This window comes from Miscanthus floridulus, chromosome 2, assembly GCF_019320115.1.
Source record: "Miscanthus floridulus cultivar M001 chromosome 2, ASM1932011v1, whole genome shotgun sequence".
Lineage (NCBI taxonomy): Eukaryota > Viridiplantae > Streptophyta > Magnoliopsida > Poales > Poaceae > Miscanthus > Miscanthus floridulus.
Window position 1 is genome coordinate 152,530,809 of NC_089581.1, and position 21,241 is coordinate 152,552,049.

The 21,241-nt window shown below is 45.3% G+C and overlaps 1 protein-coding gene across 1 annotated transcript; it reads right to left on the reverse strand.

Annotated features, from left to right (window-relative positions):
* Positions 1-17,216: 17,216 nt before the first annotated feature.
* Positions 17,217-20,518, reverse strand: LOC136533211 (splicing factor-like protein 1). Its single transcript, XM_066525784.1, has 2 exons — positions 18,203-20,518; positions 17,217-17,520 (listed from the first exon to the last, which is right to left on the reverse strand). Exon 1 carries the CDS (start codon positions 20,400-20,402, stop codon positions 18,237-18,239), a length of 2,166 nt encoding a protein of 721 aa, XP_066381881.1. The 5' UTR covers positions 20,403-20,518; the 3' UTR covers positions 17,217-17,520; positions 18,203-18,236.
* Between the last annotated feature and the right edge of the window lie 723 nt (positions 20,519-21,241).

Sequence of the window (21,241 nt, forward strand, 5' to 3'; positions counted from 1 at the left end):
CCTTCCTCCCCTTCTCCACCCTGCTTAGCTGCCTGCTCGCATTCGCCAATGCCTCGCGAACCTCCTGCGCTCGCTTGCTTGCGCTGCCGTGGCCGGAGATGGCCGCCGGCCGCTGGCCGAGCCGCGCCGCCGCGCCAGCGCGCGCGCCGGCGGGGCACTCTGCCTCAGCCGTCCAGGCCGAGCCAGGCCGTGGGCTGACGCCCTGTTGGGCCGTCTCCCCCTCCCTCGCGCTCGGGCCGCGCAGGCCGGTTGTGGCCGTGGGCCAGTTCGTTTCCACGGGCTGGCCCAGTAACGTTTAAGTGATTTGATTTCCCTTTATTCTTTATTATTTGAAATCTAAAATGGTTTGAAAAATGTTTGGGTGATCAAACTTGCTCCAAATTTGTTGAAACAAACTTTTCTAGGTTCCTTATCATCAGATCTACTGGGAAAAAATTGTGCATGTCATTTTTGAAATACTTTTCTATAGGCTTTTATTTAATCATGTATATTGCTGATAAATTGAAAAATGTGTAGAAAAATCTATAGGCTTCAGAAAAATATGATTCCAAGTTTGTTAATCTTCTTGTGTCATGTACTTCCTAGGAAAAATATGTTTCATGCATGTGCTGTGGGAAAATTTTGAGGTGTAGTTCAAGTACCTTTAATGGCTGATTTTTGTTATTTTTGCTAGAGAGCAAACTTTGTATAAAACATGCATATGATAATTTTTGTACAGTGATTATATGCTATAAAGAACATAGGAAAAATACTCAATCTGTTGTTTGACACTTTTCATTGTACAAAGTAATTTCATGCTCATTTTATGCTATAGCTTGTCATTTTTGTGTAGGATAGTTTACTTATCCAAATGCCATGAAATTTTTATGGTAGTCTGTTTAGGGTAGTATTATGCTACTGTAATTTTCTCAGATTTTTAGGAGCATCAGAAATATATGTTGCTATTCAAACCTATTATTAATTAGGGTTTAAGCAAGTGTTGCTTTAAGTGTGATTAAGAAATTAGTAAAGCTTTGGTGTATCTTTGAAGCATTTCATAAGATATGTTGACTTAACATATTAGTAGTAGAAGAGAATGCAGTAGATGACATGTGCTTGTAGTATAGTTTCTTGGATGATGTTGACTACCTTGCATTTAAACATATCCATTGCATTCATCTCCTTCGATGCACCGTTTGCATAATCACTTACGCGCATTGCATCATACAGGATCGCAAACCGAGAACCCAGTCGTCATACCCGAGGAGCCCGAGGAGCAGCTCGAGGTGCAGCAGCAGGAAGTGCCAGAAGCCGACGAGGAGGACGTTGAGGAACTTCCGGAGTGCCCCGATCACCGTCCGAGCTCCTTCGAGAGAGGCAAGCCCCGGAGCATTTTTCTCCCGGTTTGCAATTATTTAATTAAATGCTTTACTTTAATTGATGCATTACGTTCAGGAGTTGTTTGCAACCGTTGCTGCATTATACCTTGTTTACCTTTGTTATACTATATCCTTGTTATCCCTGGTATCCGCAGTCGAGTCAATGCTTAGCTGGCTTAGACCGGTAGAAGTCGGGTGATTTCCTGTCACCTGCGAGCTATAGGTGGTTACCTGGATCTGCTTGGATGACTATGAAGTCATGGTATAACTAAGTGTTAAATGAAGTTGAGACCGGACGGAGACTTGCAGAGTTTTGGACTGTAGTGTTTCCGTCTGTGTCGATTAAGGACCGACCGTTGTTGGGCCTCGAGTCATGTTGAACGCATGCCTTACATTTAGCTGGCCGGATAAAGTACCTTCCGACCGCGAAGCTGGGAGATTTTTCGGGCCGAGTAGATTGCCCGCAGCGCACTGTGCCGGAGCAGGTGTGGTAGGACACGGGGGCGAGATGATAAGACCAAAGTGCAGTCGGTCGGCCCCCGGGTACATGTGGTTCCTGGCAAACTCGAGATTACCTGGAAAGTTGACTCGGTGATCAATATCTCACTTTAGCGGGTGAGTGAGGTTTGTGTAAGGAATAAATCACCAGCTGGTTAGGAATCGATTCGAATCGCCATCGCTCCTGGATAGTGAGCACTTGACTTGAGTTACTTCATCGTAGTAAATAGTTATGGAACACTTGGACAGTTATAATGAATATGACAGTATGGAAGTTGTTTAATGATCATTGGTTATCATTATCTGCTTAATCACATGTTTACTCTAGTATAGGTGCAAATCTAGTTGACAGGTTAATAATAATTAACTTGGCAATAATGCTTTTAGAAAGGTTCTTGAAATGCTAAAAATGCTTCTTTTTGCAAATGAGTCAGCTACCCTACTATAAAGCCCTTCATAATCCTTGGTGTCATTTATTTTCGGTTATGTCGGGTAAGTCTAGCTGAGTACCTTCTCGTACTCAGGGTTTTATTCCCACTTGTTGCAGATGGGCAGATGTATTACGGCTACTGTATCAACTGCCTTTATCCTGCGATGGGTGATGCTTAGGACCATGGGCATGGTCATTCCTTATGTCTCGTCTGATGCTTTTGTTGGAGATGATCATTCGCTGGCACTATATTTAAACTCCGCGTGTGTGTGTGTGGTTTGAACAAATGACTTCCGCTACTTTCATTCGAACTGGTTTTGTAATAACTATGTTGAAACTCTGATGTATTTGAGATTGCGAACTTTTATGTAATATGTGATGGTGACCGCTAAACTTATTACGATCATGGCTGGGACACGAGTTGGTTTGAAATCCTTCGTGATTTCACGGACTACCGGGTTATACGGGCTTAAGTTTGTTCAATCGTCTGCTCTGGTGGATGATTTTCTTACTTAATTTCGTATAATTGGTCGGTTCTGTTACAGCTGGCATCAGAGCATGGTTTAGCGTGTTACTGTTCACAAGTGTATTTAAAACAAAAAGGCATTTGGAAAACGTGATTTTAAAACTATAAAGTGTGCCAGTGATCATATCCTTTATGCCCAGTTAAGGACTTTAGGTGGCTTAATTAAGTACTGACTGGGGTTCTTGCATCATATTTCTCTTTCGTCGCTCATACGGCGTGCTATTGTATGAGTGCCACTTGGTTGAGTGGTAATGAATGGATCATTTGCCTCTACGCCTCGGTAAGTGTGAGTTGTGAGAGCATGATCGGATACACCAGCCGATCTAGGGTGAATGCTTATATGATGCTGGAGTAATTACATGTTCTACGCATGTTTTACAAAGGTATCTCATGTATGGGTCTTCCGTCTGTGGAGGCGATGCCGTCAATAGGACGATGGTTCGGGTAGTTACTACCAGTTGTACACGTATCTGGGGATTCGTGTAGAGCGTGTAGATAAAACTTTACTGCTTTTATGCATTCATTGGGAATTGGGCTGAAATGAATCTTTCTGCAGGTACATAACAACGCTATCGTGTAGAACGTATTAGCTACGTATTGAGAGATCGTTGTATGCCACCGAATTCAGTCGTTAGAAATTATTTATTTCCTAAGTTTGTGAGAACGTACGACACGTACATACATCATGTTACTTGTGCATCTCATTCATCTCATGCATTCCTCCCCTTATAAATTGATTATCTCATTTTGATAAAAGTTGTATCACCTAAAATATGTTTCCCCGAAGGTAATAAAAGAACTTTTGCTACAGATGGCCCGCACGAAGCAGACCGCCCGTAAGTCCACCGGAGGAAGAGCACCTCGACGTCCGTTGGCCCTGAGGGAGCACCGCACCACGGACACCTTCTTGAGCGAGTTTGGCATGCCGACCTTGCTTTGGAGAGTGCTCCATGATGTGGGGTACCCAGAGGGTCAAGAGCCGATGTACTCTTGGAACGAGAGCCAGTTAGCAGAGGATGGACTCGCAGTAGGTGGAGATCACGGTTCCTGCTCTCGGTGATGCTCCAGATTGGGATGGTTGGCATTTGGAGTTTGAGGGTCGCACTCCAGCTGAGGGTGCAGAGGGAGCAGCCTTCCGTGTCATCAGGGACATTATGAGCAGATTTCCTAGTGAGCTTGCTAGCAGCTCTAGCTGGTACTTTTCCTAGGGATGATCCTCGTGAGGCCATTTGGGTTCAGCCTCAAGGAAGTGCATTAGTCAGAGGTCCAGCTGAAGGACAGGCTAGCGACAACCAGGCAATGAGTGCTATGTTCGCCGCCATCAGAGCGTATGAAGGTCTCGAGAGTACCTACTGGACTTTGACTGGTTTGCGTAGTGAGGATAAGCTAAAAGGGAAGAAGCAGAAGAAGAGACAGGCACGAGCTATAGCTAGCTTGCAGGAGCAGTTGGCTGATATGAACTTACAGCGAGATCAGGCGGTTGAGAGAGGTGATAGAGCTATGCAGCGAGTGCATACGTTGACTCAAGCCAACAACAATGCAGACCGCATGATTGGACAGCTGGTTCAGGAAAGGAATGAAGCCTGGAACGCAAGAAACCTTCTGCTGCAGAGGGTCGATGAGCTAGAGGAATACAACGGCAACCTGCACGAGGAGTTTCACGCGCTCTACAATGGGGTTGGCCCATATGCTCCACCGAATGCCGCTGGCATGGACATCGACGACGACAACCAGGATGAGCCTGCAGTTTCACCTGGAGGCGATGGTGACGTCTCCGATCCCGACGATGGCCCCGAGGAGTAGGCTAGTTGCTTGCGCTAGTATCTAGGTCTTGTCGCGATGACCTTTCTTTGTTAGGCATGTAATCTATCGTATGTTGTTTCGAACGTATGAGACTTGGTATGTGGTTGGAACTTGATTCTCGAATGCGATATCTGAACGCATAAAAAGTCCAGTGTATGTATGCTGGCAATGTGATTGTATGGACGCGATGTTTGCCGTTTAAGTAATTCGATTAAGTGCTGTTGTTCTAATTGGGATGCGATTGTTGTGCCTCTGTTTTATTGTATGAATTTATTCTCTCCAGTAAATTCAGTACGGCATAATTTTTCCTTCACTCGCAATTATTACAGCTTCACTCAATCAGTTACTTGTTGCTGAAATATGCAGATGACAAACACTCGCCGAACCACGTATGAGGCCGCTGAGCCCGGTGCTAACGGTGCGGGGACCGGTGGTGGTGGTGGTGGAAACCACGGCAACAACAATGAGCCTCCCCATGAACCGCATTTGCCACCTCCTCCCCCGTTTACCCCGAGATGTTTCTCGCACAGCTGCTCGGGAGTCAGCGCAACGCGGAACAATCTCAGAAGAACATGGAAGGATTTCCTGCGGACCATCGCCAACAACGTTCAACGTGGTAACAATCAAGGTGGTGGCATGGGAGTGAACCAATACAGCAGCTTCAAAGATTTCATGGACACCAGGCCGCCAGTATTCAAGGAAGCAACAGAGCCACTCGATGCTGAGGAATGGATCAACACGATGGAAGATAAATTCCGTGTGTTGAGGATGACTGAGGTGCTGAAAACGGAATATGCTGCACTTCAATTGCAAGGACCGGCGGGAATGTGGTGGAAGCACCATCGCACCACCTTCCCTCCAAATGCTCAGATTTCTTGGAGAGAGTTTGCTGAGGCCTTCCGTGGAGTCTATATTCCACCCGGGCTGACCGAAATGAAGTTGGGAGAGTTTCTGGCATTGAACCAGGGTACCAAAACCGTGACGCAATACCTGCATGCCTTCAACAACTTGTGTCGCTATGCTCCCGACATGGTTGACACAGATGCCAAAAGGATAGCCAGTTTTAAGAGGGGTCTCAATCCAAAAATGATGAAGCATGTTGGTACCAACAACCGCGTCAGATTCAATGACTTCATCAGCGACTGTCTGAAGCAGGAGAAGAATAACAACGCCAGCACCGCAGCCAAGACACGCAAGAGAGCCTTTGAAGGTGGGCCAGTCTCAAGCTAGAGCACCTATGGGAGGTCGTCCTCCATATCGCCCATCGGCACCTGGCGCTAGATTCAGGCCACCTCAGCCAAGAAGTCAGAATTTCCGTGGACCTCAAAAGCCGTACAAGATGGCAGTACAACCCAACAAAGCAGCCGCAACTACGGTACAAGGCAGTTCCAAGGGAGCTGTGGGATCTGCCGGGACAGTAAGAGGACCCTGCTATAACTGTGATCAACCCGGTCATTTCTCGAGGTTTTGTCCATACCCGCCCAAGAAGAAGCAGCAGACTTATAATGCTAGAGTGCATAGTACAACAGTGGATGAAATTCCAGAGGGAGAGCCCGTCACTGCTGGTAAGTTTCCTGTCAACGAAAACCCTGCAGTTGTTCTATTTGATTCTGGATCATCGCATTCTTTTATGAGTCAAGCATTTGCACAGAAACATGGACAACTATGCACAGAATTGGGTTATGGGTACCGTATAAGTTCAGCAGGGGCTGATGTTTTGACCAACCGGATGGTTCGAGGGGCAACCCTTGAATTAGGTAGCAGGAAGTTCCGAGTGAACTTGATAGTTATGCCTGGGTTAGTCTTGGATGTCATTATAGGGATGAATTGGATGAAGGATTGGGGAGCAGTCATAGATACTGGAAGTCGAGTACTTACCCTTAAGGATCCCCTGGGTGAGGGTACTTTCCAAGTACCATTGCCTCGGAGAACAGACCTTATAAGTGTTACATGTGCTACGGCAGTCATTCCTATTCATCAGATTCCGGTAGTGTGTGAATTTCCGGATGTATTCCCGGATGAGCTACCTGGTCTTCCGCCAGATAGGGAGATTGAGTTTGGAATTGAGCTAGTCCCCGGAACAGCTCCGATTTCAAGGAGACCCTATCGGATGCCTCCAGATGAGTTAGCTGAGCTGAAGAAGCAATTAGAAGATTTGTCAAAAAAGGGGTTTATTCGGCCAAGCAAGTCTGAATGGGGATGTCCCGCCTTATTTGTGAAAAAGAAGAAAGAGGGCACGTTGAGAATGTGCGTAGATTATAGGCCACTCAATGCTGTGACCATCAAGAATAAATATCCCTTGCCACATATTGATGTTCTGTTTGACCAATTATCCAAGGCCAAGGTGTTCTCAAAAATAGATTTGAGATCCGGTTATCATCAGATTAAGATTAGGCCACAGGATATACCAAAAACTGCATTTTCCACCAGATACGGGTTGTATGAGTATCTTGTCATGTCTTTTGGCTTGACAAATGCTCCTGCATACTTTATGTTTTTGATGAATACAGTTTTCATGCCAGAATTGGATAAGTTTGTGGTAGTGTTCATCGATGACATTCTGGTGTACTCCGAGAATGAGAAAGATCACGAAGAGCATCTGAGAACTGTCTTGACCAGACTTAGAGATCATCAATTGTATGCTAAGTTTAGCAAATGCGAATTCTGGTTGAAGGAAGTTCCTTTCCTTGGTCACATTCTGTCAGAGAATGGAGTTTCAGTCGATCCAAGTAAGGTGCAAGAAGTTATGAATTGGAAAGCACCGACCACAGTTCCTGAGATTAGAAGTTTCTTAGGACTAGCGGGTTATTACCGTCGCTTTATACCAGATTTCTCGAAGATCGCCAAACCGATGACAAGCCTCCTTACAGAAGGATCATAAGTTTGTGTGGACAGAGGAGTGTGAAGCAGCTTTCCACACTTTGCGGAAACTGTTGACCACTGCTCCTGTTCTAGCACAACCAGATATCGAGAAACCATTTGATGTGTTTTGCGACGCATCGAAGACTGGATTGGGTTGTGTTCTTATGCAAGAAAGGAGAGTCATAGCTTATGCATCACGTCAATTGAGAAAGCACGAGGTCAACTATCCAACACATGATCTTGAACTTGCTGCAGTTGTGCACGCCCTAAAAATTTGGAGACATTATCTACTTGGTAATGTGTGCAATATTTTCACGGATCACAAGAGTCTTAAGTATATCTTTACCCAACCAGAGCTAAACATGAGACAGCGTAGATGGTTGGAATTGATCAAGGATTACAACTTGAATGTGCAATATCATCCTGGTAAAGCCAATGTAGTGGCAGATGCTTTGAGCAGAAAGTCACATTACTTGAATGTGCAGCCATTACTTGAAGATGGGTTCGATCTAATGCATCCTGCTGTGTTACATAGTATTCAGATTAGTTGCTCTTTGGAGAGTAAGATAATAGAAGGCCAGAAAACCGACAAGGGGATATTCCACATCAAAGAGAAAATAAAAGAAAAGCCGTCTCAACACTTTAAAGTGGATGAACAGGGCGTGTTGTGGTTTGACAACCGTCTTGTGGTTCCCAAGGATCGAGAGCTTAGGAATAAACTCATGGATGAAGCTCACCTTTCTAAGCTATCTATCCATCCCGGAAGTAGTAAGATGTATCAAGAACTAAGATCTCGCTATTGGTGGACCAAAATGAAGAAAGAAATTACAGCATATGTTGCCAGATGTGACACATGTTGTCGAGTGAAAGCCATTCACATGAAACCTGCCGGTATGTTGCAACCCTTATCAGTCCCTAGTTGGAAGTGGGACGATATAAGTATGGATTTTATCACGGGTTTGCCCACTACTCCAAAAGGACATGATTCGATTTGGGTAATTGTGGATCGTCTTACCAAGACCGCTCATTTCCTACCTGTCAAAACAGACTTATCGACCACCTCAATATGCCGAGAAGTATATCGCAGAAATTGTGAGGTTGCATGGTATACCAAAGACCATAGTATCTGATAGAGGCTCACAGTTCACGGCTCACTTTTGGGAACATTTACACAAAGGCTTAGGAACTAGTTTGATTCGCAGTACCGCTTATCATCCTCAGACAGATGGTCAGACTGAACGAGTGAATGCTGTTTTGGAGGATATGTTAAGAGCCTGTGTATTGTCTTCTAAGGGATCATGGGAGTCATGGTTACCGTTAGCTGAGTTTTCTTATAATAATAGTTATCAAGAAAGCATCAAGATGGCCCCATTCGAAGCTTTATATGGCAGAAAATGTAGAACACCATTGAATTGGGTCGAGCCTGGTGATAGAAGGTATTATGGCATTGACTTTGTAGAAGAAGCCGAGAAGAAAGTTCATATTATTCAGCAGAATATGAAAGCTGCCCAATCACGTCAGAAAAGCTATGCAGACAAAAGAAGGAGACCCCTTGCATTTGAAGTTGGTGACTATGTTTATCTGAAAGTCACGCCAATGAAGAAGAAAAGGTTTGGAATCCGAAGAAAGCTTGCCGCGAGATTCGTAGGACCATACAAGATCTTGGAACAAAGAGGTCCGGTAGCCTACAAGTTAGAGTTACCTAGAGACAATGAGTACCGTTTTCCCAGTTTTCCATGTATCACATCTCAAGAAATGTTTGCGTGTTCCAGAGGAAAGAATAGAACCTCGAGGTATTCAACTCAAATCAGATTTGGTGTATCGTGAGCAACCAGTCCGAGTGTTAGACACTAAGGAACGTGCTACTCGGAATAGTGTGGTGAAAACATACAAGATACAGTGGGATCATCATGATGAGGGAGATGCAACTTGGGAAACAGGAGAGTATCTACAAAAAGCTTATGAAGAATTTTATAACAAATGGTTCGTAACCCAAATCTCGGGACTGAGATTTTTATAAGGGGGGAGGGCTGTAACACCCCGGTGTTATGCCTACATTTAGGCACTGCAAATCACGCATATCATGCATCATCAAGCATCCAAATCATACATGCTTAATCATGTGAATAACAAGTGAAACACTGCTTCGAAACATCTGAAACATGTTGTGAAACCTGAATGTTGCATGCCTTTGTTAGAATTGTTTTGCCCTGATTTTGTTTGCTAGGTTAGTAGAACTTGTTTGGTTATGATTGTAAATCATCTAGAATTGTTTATCACAATTTTTGGAGCAAGGTTTGTATTTGAATTATTGTCAAATTTTGCTTTAAAAATAATTCTCCAAACATTAGGGTTCAAGTCAAAATTTACTTTAATTTTATAATTCAAAATCTATAATGAATTGGACGTTGGTATTAAAATCAAAGTTGTAGAGGATAAAATTTTGAGCAACTTTTATTTTTGGCCCAAAGTTTGAAACTGCTTTGATTTAGTCCAAAAATTCGTTTGAATGAAAAAGGAATTCAAATTAATTTGAAAAATCTTGTTTTTACCTTCGTGGGCCTTGCGCCTCGTTTTCGGCCCAGCCGCACCGGCGGCCCGGCCTGCCTTCGCGCCGCGCCTTGCTCCCGCAGCCGCTTCGCCGGCCCAGGCCCACGCCGCGCCTCCCGCTCGCCCGCACTCGCGCGCCCGTCGCTGCGCCACGCCGCGACCGCGGCAGAGAAATTCCGCCGCGTGGCGACCACGCGCCGGCGTCGCCCGCCGCGCGGCAGCCGCGGCCCTGACACCGCGCCCACGCGCCCGCCTTCACCTGCTGGTGCCCGCGCGCTCGCTCACTCCCGCCCGCGTTTCCTCTCCTCCCCTCCAGAGCCGAGAGCTCGAGCTCTGCCGCTCGCCGCGCCCACAGCTCCGCCGGCGTCGAGCTCCCGCACCACCGCGCCATTCCCCGATTGCTCGCGCCCACAACTCCGCCTCGCCTTCCCTCGACTCACGCTCGCGCTTGCGCCGCCTTCCGAGCCTAGGGTGAGCTTCCCCGTGCCTCGCCACCGACGGCCATGGCGCCGCCGTGCTCGGCCGCCGTGGGACTCCCCCTTCCTCCCCTTCTCCACCCTGCTTAGCTGCCTGCTCGCATTCGCCAATGCCTCGCGAACCTCCTGCGCTCGCTTGCTTGCGCTGCCGTGGCCGGAGATGGCCGCCGGCCGCTGGCCGAGCCGCGCCGCCTGCGCCAGCGCGCGCGCCGGCGGGGCACTCTGCCTCAGCCGTCCAGGCCGAGCCAGGCCGTGGGCTGACGCCCTGTTGGGTCGTCTCCCCCTCCCTCGCGCTCGGGCCGCGCAGGCCGGTTGTGGCCGTGGGCCAGTTCGTTTCTACGGGCTGGCCCAGTAACGTTTAAGTGATTTGATTTCCCTTTATTCTTTATTATTTGAAATCTAAAATGGTTTGAAAAATGTTTGGGTGATCAAACTTGCTCCAAATTTGTTGAAACAAACTTTTCTAGGTTCCTTATCATCAGATCTACTGGGAAAAAATTGTGCATGTCATTTTTGAAATACTTTTCTATAGGCTTTTATTTAATCATGTATATTGCTGATAACTTGAAAAATGTGTAGAAAAATCTATAGGCTTCAGAAAAATATGATTCCAAGTTTGTTAATCTTCTTGTGTCATGTACTTCCTAGGAAAAATATGTTTCATGCATGTGCTGTGGGAAAACTTTTGAGGTGTAGTTCAAGTACCTTTAATGGCTGATTTTTGTTATTTTTGCTAGAGAGCAAACTTTGTATAAAACATGCATAGTGATAATTTTTGTACAGTGCATTATATGCTATAAAGAACATAGGAAAAATACTCAATCTGTTGTTTGACACTTTTCATAGTACAAAGTAATTTCATGCTCATTTTTATGCTATAGCTTGTCATTTTTGTGTAGGATAGTTTACTTATCCAAATGCCATGAAATTTTTATGGTAGTCTGTTTAGGGTAGTATTATGCTACTGTAATTTTCTCAGATTTTTAGGAGCATCAGAAATATATGTTGCTATTCAAACCTATTATTAATTAGGGTTTAAGCAAGTGTTGCTTTAAGTGTGATTAAGAAATTAGTAAAGCTTTGGTGTATCTTTGAAGCATTTCATAAGATATGTTGACTTAACATATTAGTAGTAGAAGAGAATGCAGTAGATGACATGTGCTTGTAGTATAGTTTCTTGGATGATGTTGACTACCTTGCATTTAAACATATCCATTGCATTCATCTCCTTCGATGCACCGTTTGCATAATCACTTACGCGCATTGCATCATACAGGATCGCAAACCGAGAACCCAGTCGTCATACCCGAGGAGCCCGAGGAGCAGCTCGAGGTGCAGCAGCAGGAAGTGCCAGAAGCCGACGAGGAGGACGTTGAGGAACTTCCGGAGTGCCCCGATCACCGTCCGAGCTCCTTCGAGAGAGGCAAGCCCCGGAGCATTTTTCTCCCGGTTTGCAATTATTTAATTAAATGCTTTACTTTAATTGATGCATTACGTTCAGGAGTTGTTTGCAACCGTTGCTGCATTATACCTTGTTTACCTTTGTTATACTATATCCTTGTTACCCTGGTATCCGCAGTCGAGTCAATGCTTAGCTGGCTTAGACCGGTAGAAGTCGGGTGATTTCCTGTCACCTGCGAGCTATAGGTGGTTACCTGGATCTGCTTGGATGACTATGAAGTCATGGTATAACTAAGTGTTAAATGAAGTTGAGACCGGACGGAGACTTGCAGAGTTTTGGACTGTAGTGTTTCCGTCTGTGTCGATTAAGGACCGACCGTTGTTGGGCCTCGAGTCATGTTGAACGCATGCCTTACATTTAGCTGGCCGGATAAAGTACCTTCCGACCGCGAAGCTGGGAGATTTTTCGGGCCGAGTAGATTGCCCGCAAGCGCACTATGCCGGAGCAGGTGTGGTAGGACACGGGGGCGGGATGATAAGACCAAAGTGCAGTCGGTCGGCCCCCGGGTACATGTGGTTCCTGGCAAACTCGAGATACCTGGAAAGTTGACTCGGTGATCAATATCTCACTTTAGCGGGTGAGTGAGGTTTGTGTAAGGAATAAATCACCAGCTGGTTAGGAATCGATTCGAATCGCCATCGCTCCTGGATAGTGAGCACTTGACTTGAGTTACTTCATCGTAGTAAATGTTATGGAACACTTGGACAGTTATAATGAATATGACAGTATGGAAGTTGTTTAATGATCATTGGTTATCATTATCTGCTTAATCACATGTTTACTCTAGTATAGGTGCAAATCTAGTTGACAGGTTAATAATAATTAACTTGGCAATAATGCTTTTAGAAAGGTTCTTGAAATGCTAAAAATGCTTCTTTTTGCAAATGAGTCAGCTACCCTACTATAAAGCCCTTCATAATCCTTGGTGTCATTTATTTTCGGTTATGTCGGGTAAGTCTAGCTGAGTACCTTCTCGTACTCAGGGTTTTATTCCCACTTGTTGCAGATGGGCAGATGTATTACGGCTACTGTATCAACTGCCTTTATCCTGCGATGGGTGATGCTTAGGACCATGGGCATGGTCATTCCTTATGTCTCGTCTGATGCTTTTGTTGGAGATGATCATTCGCTGGCACTATATTTAAACTCCGCGTGAGTGTGTGTGGTTTGAACAAATGACTTCCGCTACTTTCATTCGAACTGGTTTTGTAATAACTATGTTGAAACTCTGATGTATCTTGAGATTGCGAACTTTTATGTAATATGTGATGGTGACCGCTAAACTTATTACGATCATGGCTGGGACACGAGTTGGTTTGAAATCCTTCGTGATTTCACGGACTACCGGGTTATACGGGCTTAAGTTTGTTCAATCGTCTGCTCTGGTGGATGATTTTCTTACTTAATTTCGTATAATTGGTCGGTTCTGTTACAGCTATGCATGTCCAAGTCCGATGAACATTTTAGTAGTTCTGAAGTTCTTTGTATTTTGTGCTCGACCTCTATTAAATCCTTGATGTAAAACTTTTGTTTCAGCTACTCTTATACTATTACTCTTCTATTGAATCTCTTGATTGTAAGCTTATGTTCAAATTACTTTGTTATATATGTTCTGATACAAGTTTTTATTAGAAAAGCTTTGTAAAAAAATTATGGATGCGGTCTTGAAAGTGAGAAAGCATGAAAATTTTAGTTCTTCCCACGTGGTGCCCTAACAAACTATCACGTTTGACTCGGATAAAATGTGTTTAATGCCCATAGACGGTGAACATAATTAATGTTAAACCGGATAGTTCCGCCATAGAATTTGAGATCAGGACAGGTCTTTGATTCTTGGGTTTCGGATGCGGATGCATGGATGCTCCACCCGGTTTCGACTCACCATATTGCCGTCATTCATGGTGATGGGTCATTGCGCCGTTGCAATTTGACATGTTAGGATGTGTTTGCTAGAGATTCTTTACCAGCTTCACAATCAACTTCTCTTACCAAACAAGTCTAGATGAAATAGCTTTTCACTAAAAAATTATTTTTCAGCTCCTCTCACATACACAGTTCTCTAGGTGAAACTGAAAATACTAGTGTCTCCTAGCTTTGTCTATGCTATCTTTTTTGATAAACTGTTTTACCAAACGTTTATAAAAAATATATTCAGCTCTACCAGTAAATCTGCTTTTGGAGTCAAAGCCAATATAAACTAATTCACTAGTGAAGCTGAGTTGTCCTTGTTTGTAAGGCATGTTGATCTCGCCGCTCTCGCTCGGTCGTTTAACGTGGCAACTAGCAAAGTGGCAGGCCGCGCGATGCCAGCAACCAAGCGAAAATCAGCCGTAACCCGTAAGCACTGCCGGTGTCATTCTGCTTCCAGCAAGCCACGAGGCACCGCCGCCACCGCGCGTACACAGGGTGGTACGAAGCCCGCGCGTGGCTCGCTCAGTCGCTCGGCTGGCTGCTGCCGCTCCAGCAGCCCTGCACGGACACCGTCCCCCGTTCGAGTGTTCGACAAACAAACGTGGCCGGATGCTCCAAGTGCGGCCGCCGGCCGGCCGGCAATGTGGTGCGGTTTCCACATGGAAGTGATGTTGCCGCTGCTCCTGTTGGGGAATTGTGCGTCAGTGACATACTGCGTACCGCATGAGAACATGCCCGAGCTGTTGGCGGGGTCACGGCTCTGGCTATCTCGGGTGGCCGGTGTTGATCCGGCAATATTACGACCAAAATGCTCTCGTCCTGACGTGACCGCTGGGTGCCAAGCCGGTGGCTAACAACTAGCAAAGCTCGCTAGGTCGTAAACGATCGTAAATTTCCAGCCAGAACAGTATTTTTCTCTCACACCAAACCAGCCAGCAGTAATAATCCACGATCGTATCAGCACCAGCCAAACAGACTGATGATTCAGTCACGCACCCATACGCTGTCACTTCAAATTCAAGTGGTTCATCATAATCTCTCAGCCGGTTCGTTTCGTCATAAACGATCGTGAATTATTTACTACTGACTAATTTTGCTAGTTTAGTGTGAGAGCAAAGCAAAATACTATTTTAGCTTATAATCCACGATCGTATAAACCCAACCGAACAGGCTGTCTAGAGTTGTCACACGATGCAAGCATTCGTACTGAATTTGGAACTTGAATCCGCTCAAACATGTTGTACGGTAAGGACCTGAATCTCTGCGCTGGGATGTCGGTCTTCTTCACATATGCCAACACAGGGCTCTCGGGCTGCCTCTTGAACGGTTTTTGTCATTTATTATTATTACTCCAAGTGTTTCAATAAAAATACACTGCTAGCTACAGTGGTAAGTCACATTTGACCATTTTTTCAAAGGAAAAAAACAATATTTACAATAGCAAATAAGTGCTATTAGATTTGTGGCGGAATATATTTTTATAGAACACCACAAAAAATCAGAACACCATATTCAAATGTCAATAGACAAACATATGACTGAATAACTTCCACATATCTCCTGAACAGCAGATTCCAGTTTCTGGTTTCTCAATACACCCACTGCTACAAAATGAACCAGTTGGCCAAACCATTCGATTTTAGCAGCAGCTTTGCATGCAGAACAATTTATGCTTATTTTGAGGATTTCCGGTAACATGATGATCAGTAAAATAATATACTAAAAAATAAAAAAAATCAACAAGCAAACAGGAAAGGACACAAGAAAGGATTAAATACAGGTGGTGCTGCTAATAGACCAGTAATAAAAGAATCTAAAAATAAACAATATTATGCCAATACCACCACATGGTCGCCACCAAATCAAACAGATGTTCTAAATGAATAAACAGGCCAACATGGAAGGCCTCAAAATTTGCCTGACATATATACCAAGATAGCAGAGACTAAACAGAGCACATGCATATATTAATCATGATAACCAAAAATGTTCTCACTAGTTGCAAAGCAGCACAAACGAAGCAGCAAGAAAAAAAAAATCAAAGCACACACCTGGATCATTTCTTACTGTGAAATTACCTTTCCCATTCTGAAATTAATGGCACACAAATAAATAAAGCAAGCGCCACAAGATTTATATGATTCCATTATATAGCTATACAGACTAAAACTCTTAAAAACACGCCCAGAATGAACTACATTAATCTATAATAATTGTGTGCACTCAGCTGACAAACTTGGTTTAGGATTGCTTCAACCAGTAATCCAGGTTGGCTCAAGCATATTCACAAACCTAAAGCGAAGTTCATGTTACACTTGAAAAAACAACATATCAAAGGCTAAATAAAATTTGTAGTGAAAAATTGAGGTGGCTAATGCTAGATTCGTGGTCACATCGCAACATATCTCTATAATGCTGTTCAGCCAACAACAGTAAGGCTGCGTCCCACCTAGACACCACAACCATGCAAAAACATCCATCACAAAACTAACTAGGCTTATCATAAAGGAGAAAGGCAGAAAGCAAGGGAGAAAGGCAACATATAACAAATGAAAAAAAATTACCCTTAATCATTACATCATGTTTTTTTTCCATCTACACAGCACACTGGAAAGAAAAGAACTTTGAAAAAACAGACAAAAAGGACAGATTAACACCTACAAATCTATGAGATAACCCTAGGTAAACTGGTATATCTGCAACGTGATAAGATAAAAGGTACCTAATGCTGGTTGTGGACTGACTATCGCATTCTTCCACAAGGATATGATTATTGTGATATCCTACTTTACTTAGAAAAAACTAATCTGAGCCAACCTCCACACCTTCAGTTCATCTCACAAATATCATTGTGACAATATGCATCTTGAGCATAACACGCCAGCATGTCCTACTTGAACCGCAAACAAAAATTCCAATGATGTTAAGGATTAGCAATATATAAAATATATATATCTGTGAGGTCTTCATCAAAGATTTTTCCAGCATGCATGCATGCTTAGATACCCTAATGCACACACATCAACTACCAAAAATGAGAAACTAGTTACTGTTTGTCAGTAGAAAATTGTGCAGAAACAAAATGAAAAACATTAGGTTCACAGAACAATTCACAGCACCTCCATTATACCTGATATTCATCAAGTGCTAAAAACTCTGGCTGCCTGTGCCAAGCTGTCACGACAACTGTCAAACAACTTAGGTGAAGACATAAGATAGAGCATGACAGATTCATCAGAAGATACCAAACATGCATTTTAATTTTTGAAGTTATACCAACCAGCACGGGGCAGCAAGCTTTTCTGCTCCAGATGGAGAGGAGTACTAGCACTACCAAATCAAGATGAAGAACAATATATATCAATAATAAAGTGAGATTAACACAGTCACAAAGAACAGAGCATTGAATCTCAAATAATAACAAGAATAGATATCATAACAAAAGCATTAGTAAAAGGTTCCTTGAAATAGTTCAAGGAGATAAGCAAATATCCCAATGCCAGCTGAGCCAGTAATATTTGATGCCTTCTTAAGAATGCAACCTCTGCAATGGTCACAATAGCACACAGCAAGGTTAAGATGTGAGTCCCAAACTTCCAACAAGAAATAAATCAGGTTGGTATAAGCTCCAAGAAAGATCAAGCCTGTCAACAAGTCGAGACAACATAGAAAAGGTGAGGTCTAATTAGTAAACCGAGCATTGCATGTTATGGAAAAAAAGAGAGGGGGGAGCATAAAGCATATTAAAAAGAATTTTGTATAAACTGAAGGGCCTTAGAAAGTGCATCAGATATCAGATCCCCCAAAAATATCCAGGCATTCTCAATAAAATAATCTGATAATATCATATCCTATCAAAAGCAAAAGTTGTTCCTTACCATCCTAGACAAGCATGAGCATGTTAGTCCTGACCTCATTCTAAAAATAAGATATTATCATAAATAAGCATCCTCAATGAGACGATACATGTGTTTGGTTTAGTAAAAAAAACAATACCTCTAGCAAAAGGATGAAAATCCATAAAACCAAAAGATATTGAAAGAAGAAAAATAACTATGGCACAATATAGACTCCAGGAAACTTTTGCAGTGTAGACTCATTAAATCAAAACCAAACAATGGGTAAGATATAACTATATGGTACATCAGCACAATGGTCAAATTTAAGCATAGTAGTATATATAGTATATAAATAATAAAACACACGGAATAACTGAAACATGGGTTTCCTTGTCAATAAAATAGCAAATCATACCCAATTGTACCTAACAAAATTAATACAACACACGCACACAGAGAGAGAGAGAGAGAGATCATGTTAAGTTACCCTTCATTGGAAGAATCGCCCAGCTTCGCTCATATCACTTCATCTCTGACATGAACTTGTCATACTCTGCATCGGCACCATAGGAAGCAGTAGGCTGGTCGGTTGTGGAGGACAGAGGTGGTGGTGGTGGCGGCACTGCACTGTGGGTTGCCCAAGGTGCAGTTGCAATACTCTGAGAGGGATCAACACTAGCCGGTGGTGGTGGAGGTGGTGGCTGAAATGGTGATGTATAGTATGGGGAATAACTATAAGGTGGTGGAGGGTACATCGATGGTGCATTTGGTGCGCCAGATGATGCATATACTGATGTTGCAACAGGGTGGGTGGGTGCGCCAGAACTTGGTGGTGTTACACCAGGGGGATAGTTCTGAGCTCCATCACTTGATGGAGCAGTGCCTGGTGGAGGGATCGGAGCTGCTGGGGGTGGTGGTGGTAGTGGTGGATACTGCATCCCATATGGAGGTGGGGCAGCTTGACCTGGTGCAGGGGGTGCAGGATTGTAGACGCTAGAGCCTGGTGGTGGCGGAGGATATGAAGCATACGGTGGTGGCTGCCCCCAAGGAACTGGAGCATAACTCCCTGGAGGAGGTGGCGGTGGTGCCCCCATGTAGGACTGGGAGGAATAGCCACCTGAAGTAGGATCCAAAGGAGGATAAGATGGGGGTGCTGACACTGCTGGTGCCGGCTGTGGCGGCTTTCCTGCAACTCTAACCGCAATAATTCTCCCTTCAAGATGGTGACCATTCATTGCAGCAATCGCTGCATTGGCCAGTGACACATCTGAATACTTGACAAATCCATATCCTTTGCTCTGTCCAGTGTTTCGATCCTTGATCACCTTAGCCATTACAATATCCCCAAATTGCGAAAACAGACTGACTAGTCCAGCATCATCCATTGTAGGTGGCAGGTAGCCGATATACAGATTTGTCTCGTCATAGTCTTTCTTGATACCATTGAGCCCAGTGGCAGCACCACCACCACTGGTTGACCAAGGCGGGTTACTCCCAGTTCCAGCAGAAGCACCACCACTTCCTGTGAGAGCCAACATTGGACCACCAGATTTGTTCATGGACTCAGGTGCACTCCCACCACCAAGCTCAGCCAGGAAGTTCTGGTATTCATCATCCATCTTCTTCCCAGAAGTGCCCTTGACTGGACAATCAATAGTCGGGTGCCCACCATCCCCGCAGATCTTGCATTGCACATCACTCTTAAACGTGTTCATCTTGTTGGGGCAAGCATACTGCCTGTGACCAGCCTCACCACATGTCCTACAAAACTCGTCGTCCCTAATTGTTCCATTAAGCGCAGCAAGCTCCCGGAGCTGCTGCCGCTTGTGCTCATTGAGCACCTCATCCACCGGGGTGAGCAGCTTCTCCACCATACCAGCAGCCGCGTCCAGTGCCTCCTGCGTGTCTGCCTCAACAAGCACGTGGAGGTCTTCGTTCTCACTGGGATCCGGCTTGAGGTCCCTCTTCTGCAGCAGCTTCCCTTCCTTGACACTACCCTTCCCCCTGATGACAATCTTAGCACCGGTCTCCTTCTCCATGCGCTTCTGCGTGTTGCCACGAGGGCCAATGATGAGGCCGATAAAGTTGTAGCCGGGGTACTCCTTCATGGGGATGTAGAGCTTCTTCTGGAGCTTGGGTGGGCGGTAGTCGGAGGGGGGCTTGAAGGTGGGGTTGCGGCGGATGAGCTGCGAGATGATCTCCTGCCTCTCGCGGTTGAGGCGCTCCCTGGCGCGGTATTCGCGGGTGTTGATGCGGATGCCGAGGTTGTCGTAGACGGGCTCGGGGGAGGGCGAGCGCGCGCCCTCGGGGCGATCGTCGAGCGGGAGGCCCGACTGCAGCAGGCGCGAGATCTCGAGGAGGCGCGCGTTGAGGGCGTGCACCTCGGGGTCCATCTCGGCGGCGAAGTCCTTCATGAAGTCCGGGAGCGCGATGGCCGGGCGCGGCTCCTCCTCGGCCCACCGCGTCTTGCGCTTCCGGCCCCCGGTCCCGCCCTCGCCGCCGGAGTTGTTGGCGGCGGAGTCGTCGTTGGACTGCTCCCAGCGGCTGCGGCGGCGGCGGCGGGACGAGTCTCCGGCGCCCGCGCCGGAGCCATCGCCGTTGTGGTGGGGCTCGGAAGAGGCGGCGCGGGGCAGATCGGAGGAGGGCTCGCGCGAGGGAGAGCGGGCTAGGGTTTCGGCGGAAGCCATGGTTGCGGCTGCGCTGAGGGGAGGGGAGGTGGGGAGAGCCGTCTCGAATTGGACTCGCTCTGTTTTTTGGAGGGGAAAAAATCGATGGCGAATTCGGGATTTCGGGGGTGCGTGCGCGGCGCGCTCTTGTCCTACACTGGTTTTGAGAGGCGGTTGTGTTCGGATCGGACTGGACGGCGCGGGAATCGTCGGGTCCGAACGGCCGGACCCGAATCACGCGCCGAACGACGCGCCGGAAAAAGCTCGCGCGCACGGGCGGGAATACTTCCGGAGCTCCTGAGCGCTACGGACGTTTGTTTTATGCCATCTCCAACAACAACACTAAAAATATAAAATACATTCATCTTTTAAATAGCTCTATAGGTAAAAGGTTCAATACATATTCAATATCTTTTCCAACAACGAGACTCAAAAGAGAATTTTTTCTATAAATAAGTTTTGTTGAGAAAAAATGCTCATATTTAAGTTATATCTCTCAGACAATTCAAAATAAATCTTACATATAAATAATCTATTGAAGACTGATTTTAAGACCCCGTTTGGGACAGCTTCAACCGGCTTCGGCTTATCTGACAAAACACTGTAGCAAAAAACCGGTTTTCTCTCTCCTACTTTTCTCTCTCACTGTAGCGAAAACACTGTAGCGCACGGGGAGAAGCCGGGAAAACTGGCTTGTGCGGCTTTGATGAACAGTGACGACGTCAGTGAGAGGGGGAGGGGAGGAGAGAGAAAACCTGCTTTTGCTACAGTGCTGCTACAGTGTTTTCGTCGGGCCTAAATATCTTACTACCTATTTTAGGTTCGGGTGCCTATATGGGTTTCTCGATGGAGACGGTGAG

What these genes read in the sequence shown, in the direction of transcription:
- LOC136533211 (XM_066525784.1), bottom strand. Translation starts at nt 20,402, where the DNA reads ATGGCTTCCGCCGAAACCCTAGCCCGCTCTCCCTCGCGCGAGCCCTCC.